This window comes from Struthio camelus, chromosome 22, assembly GCF_040807025.1.
Source record: "Struthio camelus isolate bStrCam1 chromosome 22, bStrCam1.hap1, whole genome shotgun sequence".
In the NCBI taxonomy this organism is placed as follows: Eukaryota; Metazoa; Chordata; class Aves; order Struthioniformes; family Struthionidae; genus Struthio; species Struthio camelus.
The window spans coordinates 2,598,388-2,610,655 of record NC_090963.1 but is presented as its reverse complement, the minus strand read 5'-3'; the positions used below and the strand labels follow the sequence as shown (position 1 = coordinate 2,610,655).

General features: G+C 44.2%; 1 protein-coding gene across 6 annotated transcripts in view; it reads left to right on the top strand.

Moving 5' to 3' along the window:
• BCO2 (beta-carotene oxygenase 2) overlaps positions 1 to 12,268 on the top strand; it is a 35,399-nt gene that overhangs the window by 20,632 nt on the left and 2,499 nt on the right. For all 6 annotated transcript variants that reach the window (XM_068917043.1, XM_068917042.1, XM_009670203.2 and 3 more), the window contains 8 exons: positions 1,148 to 1,352; positions 2,471 to 2,682; positions 4,481 to 4,596; positions 6,573 to 6,675; positions 7,916 to 8,044; positions 8,184 to 8,344; positions 8,899 to 9,066; positions 11,538 to 11,675. In XM_068917043.1, coding sequence (XP_068773144.1) covers positions 1,231 to 1,352; positions 2,471 to 2,682; positions 4,481 to 4,596; positions 6,573 to 6,675; positions 7,916 to 8,044; positions 8,184 to 8,344; positions 8,899 to 9,066; positions 11,538 to 11,675 — 1,149 coding nt within the window. In that variant the 5' untranslated portion in view covers positions 1,148 to 1,230. The remainder of the gene's footprint in view (positions 1 to 1,147; positions 1,353 to 2,470; positions 2,683 to 4,480; positions 4,597 to 6,572; positions 6,676 to 7,915; positions 8,045 to 8,183; positions 8,345 to 8,898; positions 9,067 to 11,537; positions 11,676 to 12,268) is intronic.

The window sequence follows — 12,268 nt, the reverse complement described above, 5'->3', positions numbered from 1 at the left end:
TTGCATCCGTTCCGATGGCACAGAGTTGAAGTGAACCATATCTCTAATTGCTGTGCTCCAAAGCCTCAAAGCAACGGACAGGGCCTTGTCCTCTGTGTTCAGCTTGTTCGATGCTGCACTGTCCTTTCTTTACTCTGCAAGCTTTACTGCATAAGCTTTGGCAATCAAGGACTTCATAAAACGATTTTCTTGTTCTGCAAATACAAAAAAAGGAGCAAATCTGTGTCTACCACAGAATCAATGATGAGGATGGCTATCAGCATTAAAGATCGAACACTAGTGACTGGACAGCAGAAACACCTAAGTAAAATCTTAACTGCAGCAAAGGTAAAAAGATCAACAGCATATTCTGTATAAGCATCACGTCTTTTAGTATGTTCCTGTTTTTTCTGCTCTCTGCTTTAGATCTGGAAACTCCTTGGGTGTTGGTGGTTTAGGTTACAATCCTGGGAAATGTCCCAGTATGCCCAGTTTCTTCTAACATATCCATAACTGTGATACCAAGGTGGAGTTAGAGGGTGTTTTAGAATGTAGTTTTTCTGTCTGAGCGGTGCCCAGCTCTGCCTTGCTTTTGGCAGCATTGTGGCATAGAGGCAACAGGCACTGCTTTACAAGGTGCTTAATTACATCTTCCTGATGCTGGCTTTGCTCTGCAACACTTGGACTAGCTTCTCTCTGCCTCTTTCCTTAGAGGACCACTTCTCAGGAGTCACTGGGAGATTATTTTAGGGCTCTTCCTCAGCATTACTGTCTACAACAGATTTTTCTGTAACCTCTCAGGTTCTCAGAACAAACATCCACATCCTACTTCCTGTCAGTTACTTATTGAAATAAATTGTAACTGTAGGCTTCCTTTAATTAAAAGTTCCTTTCTTTCCATACCTCTTATCACCTCCGCTGGACTGCAGAACAGGTGTCTCTAAAGGATTAACTACAGTAGCATTAAATCCACTGGATTTTCAGCTCCCTGTGGACATGAGGGGTATTATAGGAACATAGCTTTAGTTTGAATATCCACTACAGCTTGGCTGCTTGCAGAATGCTGAATGCTAGTTTCAGACATCCAAACTTGAGCTCTAGCAATTGTCTGTTCATTCCAGTGAAAATTTGATTTACCTGCTTTTTGCTCTCATTGTTTTCTTTGCAGATCTAAAGAATTTCCTGTCCAGACCAGCAGAGGAGCAAATCACCTTCCACAGCCACAGAGGTTTGCAATGCATCTCGCCCTTAATGCAGACGGTAGAAGAGACTCCTCAGCCCATCCCAACAAAAATCAAAGGACATATTCCCAAATGGATTAATGGCAATCTTCTGAGGAACGGGCCTGGGAAGTTTGAGTTTGGTGAGGAGAAGTAAGTCCAGGTTTGGTGAGTCTGTCAAACGATTCTGGCCTGAGCACTGGCTCAATCTAAAGGGGATTCTCCCACATGGCTCATCACTGTTCAGAGCATCTTGTAGCTTCTTCTTAGATCAGGCGAGGAGGAAATGCTTTTTTTTTTAATCATTCTTTTAAGAACAGCTCCTCCTGCATCTAGAAACTCTCAGGGGGCTCTCTGAAAACAGGAGTGTGGTTAACTGTTAAGGGTGGAGAATCTGAGTCGCAGAGAGGCTGTAACCTACTCAGAAGCATATAGTGAGGGATTAGAGCTTGGGATTGGAACGTACGGATTCCTCGTCCTCTGTCTTTAACGAAAGTCCATTCCACAAGCATTCTGAAATGCGGGGCAGGATTTGTAAAGTTGATTCAAAAATTAAAGGTGTTTTTAAAGCAAAATCAACTTTAAATCAAATCCATTTTATTTTACTAATAACATAATTAATATTTTAAGAAGGCAGCTCCTGCCTCTGGCTTGGGATCTACCATCCTAGTAAAATGACAAAGCTAGCTCTTCTTCCTGCAAAGCTGGTGGCAGCAAGTGGCCAAAGGTGGCCATCTTAACGTATTTCCAGAAATGGACCTTAAGATTTTTTTCTTGAAGTCTTAGCAAGATTTTTTTTTTCCTTTTGGAGAGAACGGCATCCTGCAAGTTGCTGAGAGCTCATGGTTCCGCCTTGTACAGTTGGGCTCTCAGGGGTAACTTTTATTCTTTTTGTGCAGTAAAGCACAATTTCTGTTCCTTGTGAAGAAGTCTGTGGAGTGATTACTTTACCAGTATAGATTACTCTCCCCAAAGCTCATGCACAGCCTTTTCAGAAGTCCTTAAGATCCACTTTCAAAATAGTACAGGGAGCCCAGTTCTCACTGAAAGTCAGTGCCTAATCTCAGGCCTCACGCTTGCAAATGCAGAGGCACTTGATTTGTTTCACTCAATTCACACACTTTCTCAGACTCATTACGAGGCTATGCTAGTGTTCAGATCTGGGTGTTAGCTTGTCACAAACAACAGCAAACCCAAAGGCAAGGGGGAGCAGCGTTGCAGGACATAATGTAGTGCCCCGCTCTTGTTCTTTTATTTTTCTCTGCTTGAAGATTTAACCATTGGTTTGATGGCATGGCCCTGTTGCATCAGTTCCAGTTGGAGAATGGCACAGTGACATATCGGAGCAAGTTTCTGCAGAGCAGTTCCTACCTGACCAACAGCCAGAACAACCGCATCATGGCCTCAGAATTTGGCACGTTGGCAATGCCAGACCCGTGCAAGAGTGTTTTTGGGCGCTTCGTGTCACGCTTTGAGATACCACGTAAGAGGGTTTCTAATAAATAAGAAATGTTCTGCAATCTTCTTGGAACTTGTGGTTAGGTCTGAAGAGAGCTGTGGGGAAGTCTTGTAGGCCTGCTCTGAGTCCATGTTCTTCCTTAGAAGATCATCCCTTGGAACAACAACAACAAACCCACCAAGCTGGTATCAAATTAAACTGGGAGAGGCCCATTCAGCTTAATGTGTTAATACCACTTAATGTTTTCACTCCAAATTGGACATGCTGTTTCTGCCTGGGAAAAAGTCTCTTTGTATAGGTGGATGACTAGCAGACTGCTAGGTACTCTCAGTGCCAGAGGAACCTAGGAGTCCTAGATGTTCAGATCCGCTTGACACTTATCCCTCTGAAATCACCAAGGAAATATTTGGCTTGCAGTCACATTCAGCTCACATGATTCCACTTGGTTGTAAACTGCCAACAGAAATCTTTCCCCAAAGAACACCCTGCACAGTCTTGGTAATGAGCATTACAGTCTGTTCTCCCTGAGACACAGCCTTGCCCTTAAAACACCTTGCCTTGCTAAGCTTGTAAGGTAAGTGGGCTAATCCTTCCCTTCCTGTACTAAGGTGCAGGAGGTGGTATGAGTAAGATGAGAGAGGGTATTGCAGAGGAATGGAAGTATTGCCTGCAAGGATGCTGTGGACATCAGGTAAGAAATGGGCTTAATTGCAAGCAAAGTATCTTCCACTAAAACCAGAACAGACCTAAAAGGTGGGACCATGAATCACTTTTCAGAATGCAGGCAAGTGAAACAGGTCTGTCGTCGTTTGGGTTCAGCTCAAGCTCTGGGTTGCAGAAGGCTTCCAGATCTGGTAAGAGGCAGTACTAGAATCTCATCCTAGAGGCTTGTTGTGTGGATGACTGGTGGATGTTAGCATCCCCGTTAAATAGCCATTGAACTACTTAAAACTAGACTACCTTTTAGAATGCTTAACTGAATCTGCACCAGTTTATTCTGAGCTGCCTTATTTGATGGTATCAATGTAAATACGTGAATGTGAGTTAGTCCGTGCCTTGCTTCCCCATACTTGCACTGTAGCCTTTGAGGATGTCTTGGTTCTGGGAGCAGAGCTGGGATTTGGCACCCGGGAAACACTGCAACTGAAGTGATCTGGAACAATCAATGACTTCAAACTGCAGCTGAGTCTAGCATATTCTTGCTTCAACTGCTCAGTGCAACCAGTTACAGCTGCCTGGGGTAGAAAAGCCTTCCATTACTGATGAAGTACAGTTACAAGGTCAATGCAGAAAACTTTCAGGTTGTAGCTTTGCACTTTGTTGTTGTTGTTGTTTAATCAGTGCTTGTATGTTCCTTAAAATATTTTGCCCTACCACAGGGCCATGTTATTATCAGTGACCTGCTTCATCAGCAACCTTAGAGCCCTTGCTCTTTTGCTCTTATTGTTGAGTACTGGCAGCTTTGTCTGGCCTTTTGGTGAAAGATACTTCAATCTTCTCCAGCAATTGTTTCCCTTAGCTCAAGATTCCAGCTGCTATAATCATTTCCTTTAGTACCAAGAAACCATATGCCAGCAATAGCTTGTTGGTACCTAGCACTGAGCTGAAAAAGATGTGCAGCAAGAACTAGTCCTTTTTCTTTTCCCCTGGACTCAGCTGTGCAAACGGTTTCTTGAATGTCGTTGTAGATTAGTGAGATATTGCCAAGCGATCACAGAGGGATTAGTGTCATTGCAAATGGGTTTATTTAAACATGTCTAACTTGATGTAATGTGACCCGAGCTTAAACAAAGCTGTGTGCAACTCTCGTATTTTGTTTCAGAGCCAAGTGACAATGCCAGTGTGAACTACGTTATGTATAAAGGAGACTACTATGTCAGCAATGAGAACGTCTTCATGCACAAAGTCGACCCAGAAACGCTTGAAACAAAGGAGAAGGTGCGAGTGGGTGGCATAAGGGGGTTAGCTTATGGCACAGGAGAATCACTCCCTGCTGTTGCTAAGAGGGTCTCAGCAAGCTGTGAGGAGGGGAGAACACAGGTTCTGGAATGAAGGATCAGTGCAGCTCTGAGCGCACCTCTTCACGGTGTGCTCGAGTCCCTGAAAAATCTACTTCAACAAGGCAGCTCTAGTCACCGCTTGCTGTAGCGGGCAAGGAGAGCGACAGGCGTATGCCGTTTGGGTAAAGCTGGCGTTCTTCCAATGCACTTGCTACTTGTCTGGGCTTGTCTGCAGCTACCAGTGTGTGAAGAGTAAGCGCATACAGGAAGAAGTTACTAACATCACTGACCTTTAGATCTGTATTCCTGTCCTGTCTCTTCGTTCTTCCTATCTGTTCATTTCCTTCATACTTTTCCAGCTCTGAACACTCCAGACTGGCCCTTTTACAAAGTCTTGACTAAAACTTCTTTGTTGCAGATGGGCAGTGAAGTCAGTGTGCAGCTGCAGCTGCCGCTTTCTTTTCCCCCATTCTCCTGCTAGCAAATGAAGAGAAGGTCAGAGCTGAAGTCTTCCCAGATGTTCTGTGCGTAGCCTCACGCAAGGGAGGTTCTATTTGGGGCAGAGTATGACTTGTGAAATGGCAGCACAAGTTCTTCTTCCTTACCACTCCCCTCCCCAGGTATACCCTTAGAAGGGATTTGGGTATTTGCTGAGAGGGACCATTGTGAGAAGAGCTGCAGAAGGATTCTGGCATTCCTAATTCAGTGATGAACTACCATGCCCGTATATTATGATGGACTATTTAATACCACAAAGCAGCAAGCTTGCTGCACCCTCGGATCTCGAGGGAGGTATTCTAGCAGTCCCCACCTCTCTACAGGATCACTTGTGAGTCATGATGAAACTGTTTGAGACATAGCATACTACTTGCATATTGAAATGGAGAATTTGATGAATGGCTACATTCTTTGCTTTGTAAACTCCGTGATGCTTTGTAAATTCAACGATGAAATGATGCGTGGATGTTGTTAGTTTCAAGGTTCAGCTCTGCTGAGCCATCTGGTCATTTAAAAAAAAAAAAAAATCCCCTTAAGCTGCTTTTTAGATGTCGACCAACTTTTTTTGGCTAAATGAAGAAATTGGAGGGATGATTTCACATTTAAACTTACAACCTGAGATGCCTTAGAAGGACATGGTTTTTTGAGCTTAGGGTGGCTTAGCATTCTTTGAAAAAATGGGGCTTTCTAAAAGGTCTCAAGTTGGATGCTTAAAAGCCATTTTTTTTGAAACTCTGGGGAAAAAGCAGCATATTTTCCATGCTTTAATGTTTCAATGTGTGGATTGATCTTCCTCCAACATTCTCCTTCAGAATTTCTTCCCAGAAAAATCCCTTCCACTGTCTGAACCTAAATCACAGCCCGATCCAAGACTTGGGAGTATGTGTCAATGGTACTTGCAACTGGCCATTTGTGTTAACTGTTGCCTCTCGTTGTAGACAGTGAAGCTAGGCTGTTCTCTCTAGAAATCTGTGGGGAGAGTGAGCACTGCCATTTAGCTATATCTGCAAAAAAAAACTTGGTGTGTGGTATTTTTTTGGGGGGGGGGGGCAGTGACTGTCTCTTTATGCATGTCTATCTGTGCTTACCATGTGGGGTCCTAGCTAAAGTGCTCCTATGGACAGCATTCCTGCAGCATCAGTACTCCCTGCCGTTGGTCACATTCATGTCTCCCAGAGAAGTGTTGGTGCTTTTACTACTATTTTACTGGTATGACGGAAGCACACATGCACCCAGTTGCTATTCAGAGCACTTCAGGCAAAACAAAGACTTAAATCCAGATCCCACATTACAGGCATAATCATTAAGCTATTCCTCCTCAGGCTTTCAAGTAACCAACATTTTTTAGAAAGACTGTGGCTTGCTCGAGAGGAACAGGGAACTTCTGTACTGACTGACACTTTTTGTCATTTGCAGGTAGACTGGAGCAAATTTGTTGCAGTGAACGGGGCCACTGCTCATCCTCATTATGAGTCTGATGGGACAGCATACAACATGGGCAATTCCTATGGGAAACACGGTAAGATTGGGCATGGCTAGGCCTGGCCTGCGGGCAGACTGCATAGGCTACTTCATGCTGCTCCAAGGTGCAGTTGTGGAAGGAATTTCAGTATCTCAAGAGACCTTGAAATTGCTGGGTTTTTTTAAGTCTAAATGATGGTAAACAGGTTAGTTCTTATGTCAGGGTATCAGCCATTAAAAAATGGCTTCTCTCAGCAATTAGTTCAGGTGCTTCTGACTTCCTCTGCGCCTGGGTTATCTCACACCTCAGACCTTTCTCTGTGAGCAGTCTGGCCTGTGAATGGTCAGTGGGCTCCCTCCTTTCCCCTCCCAAGCTTCAACAGAAGAGAATGCTTTTTAAAGAAGCCCTATCCAGCATTGAAGCCTAATCCAAAGAATTTGACATGAGCCACAAGTTGTTCATTAACTGTCTTCTGATAACAACCATTAGGGGTTATATAGGAGAGAAGTGGCAGTTATTACAGTAAACCAGTTATCTTACAGTAAAGTTGAATTTTCTGGGATATCTTTCTTCTTCCCCAAAGTATGCAGATTACCTCTAGCTGTGACCTAGTTACTTCTGTATGGTTGCTGAGAACTACTGTTTACTGTTGGTTACATGAAAAGTCTCTCTTTTGGGTGCCGGAGGCCTGTGAAAACAGCCGTTCCCCTTTGTCATTGCACCTCAAACTGGTTCCAATTCACTGAACAGTTGCCCAATTTTGATCTTTTTTCACTCTTGCTGTTTTCATTTCCTTTTGGCTTTGGCAACGTTTAGCTTTACAGCACATGCCCTTTTCAGCTGGAGAGACTAAACTATAGACTGTTATTCAAACATGCCATTCATCCCTGCCCATATGCTCAGGTTTAGTAGAAAAGTATCAGTCTTCACTAGGCTCAAAGATCTCATTTCCTTTGATACACAGGCTATGAATTTTGTTTTCTTCCTGGTCCTGTTGTTACAGGGTACTTTAAGTTTACATAAGGAATGCAGGGCAGACTGTAAAATTAGATGGCAGTCTACCAGTCTGAGAAGGTTCCTCTACTTCCTTTCCTTTCCCCCCCCCCTCCCCTCTCCTCCCCCAGATCATCCTCTGTAGATTGTGACTTGATAACTGGCTTTCTTTTCGGCTCAGCTTACTCATGACTGATGTTCCTAGTCGACTATGGAAACAGAAAGGAACAGAGCCTGATTTTAGTTTAATGAATGTCGACAGCCTCAAAACTCAGTGGTGATGAACACATTTTCTTCTTTCCAGGATCTAGGTATAATATCATTCAGATCCCTCCACAAAAGTCTAACTGCAGTGACATGTTAGAGGGAGCAAAAGTGGTGTGCTCCATTGCTCCAATGGATAAGATGAAACCTTCCTACTATCACAGCTTTGGTAAGAACATTTCCTGTCTCATATTCTGTGGATTTAGCCTACTTTGAGGCAGAAAGGGCTGCTCACTGCCCTCTGCCCCCAGGTTTTTTCGCTATCATATTTGTCTAATATTCTGATTCTGCCTTCCCTCCCTCTTCAGGAATGAGCAAAAACTACATCATCTTTGTAGAGCAACCCATTAAGTTGAATCTGTTGCAGATTATCACCTCCAAACTCCGTGGGAAGCCTATTTCTGAAGGGATAAGCTGGGAGCCTCAGTACAACACCTACTTCCATGTGGTGAATAAGCACACTGGGGAGGTAGGTGTTCCAGCAGCTGTGCAACTGTACCTGGAATTCTAGATCCCAGGAGAAGAGTGCTGGCTGGCAGCCACAGATGGCCGTATGAATCAATCCAGGAGCTACTGCAATACAGACTTTACAGGGATGGATGTAACTTTATTAGAAATGGAATGCCTTCATTCATTTTCTGCTCTATTGTTTAATCTCTTTGCCAGCCCTAAAAGAACAGTCTAGGTAAGTAAGCAGTTTGAGGCTCCTGGGATTGCAGCACCGGGACTGAAATGCAGTTCCCAAGGGCTACTGGCAATAAAAAGGACAGTCGTAGCGTGGGAATGATGCTCTAGAGATCGAGTTATGACCAGGTGGGGTCTATCTTGTGCTGCTTTATATTTTGGCTTGTCTTCATGTGGCTCTGCCTATTTACTGGCTTAAAGCAGCCTTTGTGAAGGGACACAAGGATGGAAGACAAATGCAAAGGAATGAGTAGGGGAGTGAAATATGGGAGAGAACTTTTGAGGTGGACCTAGGATGTTTTGAAAGGGCAAGTCAGCCTCCCTCTTATGTCACTGTAGGTGCTGCCGGGGCAGTGGTACAGTAAGCCCTTTGCTACTTTCCATCAAATCAATGCCTTTGAAGATCATGGCTGCGTGGTCCTTGACCTGTGCTGCCAGGATGGTGGGACAGCACTGGCTACTTACAAACTTCAGAATCTGCGGAGGACTGGGGAAGGCCTAGATCAGGTGAGATCTCTGGTGTTTGTGTTGCCTGGGGTCTGATGGGGCTCCACATCGGTGGAGTTACTTATCGGAAGCAAGGCTCAGGTCAGTAGAATAGATAACGTTATGAAGGACCAAAAGGAAGAGGATGTGGCCTGAGGAAAGGAACTACGACTTTGCGAAAAACTCAAATTATGATCTATAGATATGTTTATGTTTTTTCTCTCCTTTTACATCTCTTAACAGATGATCTCTATGGAGAGTTTCCTTGAAACTTTTAAAAACTGGTTTGTTGCACAGATCTCAGGCAGGCAGGCCGAATGTGCTTCTGTTTTAAAATCTCATTTTTAATGATACTCCCTTTCCATACCCCCATGTAATGAAAGGAAACATTTCTTTCCCCCATAAAAGTATGCAAAATAAGTTTTTGCATGACTTCTACAGGGCAAAAGAAAAAGAAACCCTGCTATTTAAAGGCATTACTTCATAAAACCAACCTTTATTATGTAAACCGCAAAGATACAAACATCCCAGAATCCCCTGTATTGTTCCTCTCATTCACCTCACGTCAGGATGTACTCATAAATGACTTGGTATGTCCAGCTCTGTCACAAGTGCTATTTAAAGCCATGTAAGAGAGATTATTTTACATAACTAATGCTTGGAAAAAATGGGGGCGTCTTCAGTTTCTTCTAGCATGCATGTGTTTATTGGAAACCCACCATATGGTGAGTGGAGGGCAGACACTGCTACAACATGTTCAGACAAATCTGAACTTCCTCTGTCCATGTTCTGAACTGTCTAAAAGCAAGTCTGTTCTGTTCTGAAAGGTGTATAGCTGTGTCCCTGCAAGGATTTCCCCCCTCCCCGCCCCCAAAGACGCGGTGAACATTAATTAAAGTACAACACAGTGTTAAAAAGCAATTTGCTTTGCAAACGGGATCTAGCTTTTGTCCAGCCTGCTGTGAACATGAAAGAGCTGTATTTTATCTGTGTGAAGGCATGCTTATGTCAACTTTAGGTATGTGCTCTCCATACCCACGTTACTAAACTGACAAGTAGCCTATTCAATAAAATGTGCGCGCGCGCGCACGCACACACACACACACACACACACACACGAGTGCGAGTCATTTCAGAGCAGAATCTCAAATCTACCCTGCACCAAAAAAACTAAGGCATGTCTGAACATGATTTGTCTATTTTCCCCCATTCATGCTTAGTCCTTTTGCTTACTGACTACGTAATGTTTAAACTGACAGAGTTCCTCAAGCAGTTTCTGTGGCTACATCAAACACAAACTTTAAAAATAGGGTTTCAAGATTAACACACAAGTTTGAAATCAAGTTTTGTGTGGAACTGGTGAGTCACAGGTTAAAGTAACTGAAAAGCACCAGAACAGAGTTGGCACCAGAAAGAGTTCTGGTCTTTTCTGGCACCAGAAAAGAGTTTTAGTGGTGATGGTGGGATTATTCCTCCTCTAGTGTAACCCACCGGACGCCTCTCGCACCGGGGACTGCTTGTCTGCTCTCCTCTTCCCCTCCCCAAGTAAATCCACCACTACTGTAAACTTCCTAAAAGTTGTATGTAGGGCTGGTGGGGACCTGAGAAGAGAAGGGAGTCATGATGCAGGCACACCTCGGACACTGAGCTGACGTGCTGCGGTCTCCTTCTGTTCCTTTATCCTCCATTGGAGAGGGAGGGCCTCCAGAAACGGATGCAGAGCATTTAGTGAGATGCTTGCAGCCATCCTCTGGAGAAGGCCCTCCTCCATTCACTTCAGAGAGCCTATGCTGTTCCTTGCAGAGTAACAGCAAGCATTATGGTTGGTGTCCCTGTGCTGTCGCCTCACGTGGGCCTCTGAAACTGTCTGTAATCAAGCAGTCTTTCTGCTAAAGTTTTGTAACTACTGGAGTGGAGCATGCCGCTCATATGCCTACCAAGCATTTCTTCCCTGCATGATTCATTGTTCTTCATGTGCTTTGCTCAGCCTCAGACTTCCAAAGTGGGACTGCCACTGATCAGCAACGGGGTTCTAGGAGTTGAGTTTCCAGCAGGGGGACGCTCTCTGCTTGCTCAGTGTTACCGAGGTCCCATTTTCTGTAATCTCCCTATTAGCTCATGCTCTTGGTTGGGCAAGAAGGGCCCAAGTCGCACAGCCAGTGGGGCACGTGCGGTCCGGCCATGAAAAGGCTCACTTAGTCTGTCCTAACTAAATAAAATGTTGGATTTGGAGGACAACTGAGTGATTTCCAGACCCAAGTCAGCGATGATTACTGTGAAAGTAATGCTGACCTGTTTATTGAGAGCCTTTTGTGTTCTGCTGCAATGCAGTGAGAAGGGGAGCCCTTACAAGAACTTGGTAAAACATGTAATAGAAAGAAAGGTATTTGAGAAGTGGGAGGGAGGGGAAACTTCAAGACTATCTCAAAAGGGCACTTAGAGAGACCACTGCCTTCTCTCTCCATCCCCATAACTTTCTCCCTCTCTAATAGGTTTATAATTCAATACCCCGAGCTTTCCCTCGTCGCTTTGTTCTCCCACTCAGTGTGAATTCAGACACGCCTGTGGGGAAGAATCTGAACCCTTTGTCTTATACATCAGCAAGAGCTGTGAAAGATGCAGATGGTAAGGTGGGTATATTCCAGTCTTACATAACTGCACTTATGGCTGCAGTGAGATTGCCTTTAGCAGCATCGTCCTGTGCTATTATCTCTTCAGACCTTGTCCACCAACTAAGCTAGGCTTGGTTATTGCTTAGCTGGGAATTAGTGACTTAGTATAAAGCATACCATCTTCCCTTAAATGAGAGAGCAAGGACAGATCGTGACTTACCAAAAATGCCCAAGTGGGTTATTAACCTTTGCGATAACTGGCCAGACTTCAGCTTCCTCATTCACAAAATCCCTATGCTTTCAGGTACAGAACTGTTCTTTGCTTCTGCCTCTGAACAGTCTTATAGCGTGGCTGTGGATGGTATAGAACACGTGCTCTCTGTATAGATAGCCGCTATTGGTGGAGTAATCTCAGTGTGTAGTTTGTACATCAGTTGCTGATACGTGGATTTGCTTGTGTTTCAATTTTTTCCCATTAGACTAAGCCTTTAAATTTCCGGAAGTCTATGATGAATCACTTCTTTGGGTGAAACAGCAAGGGAGACAGAACTGTCCCTTCCAGCTGCCTTAGTGTATAGTTTGGCTCAGCCTCAGACATCTTGTCTCCACAA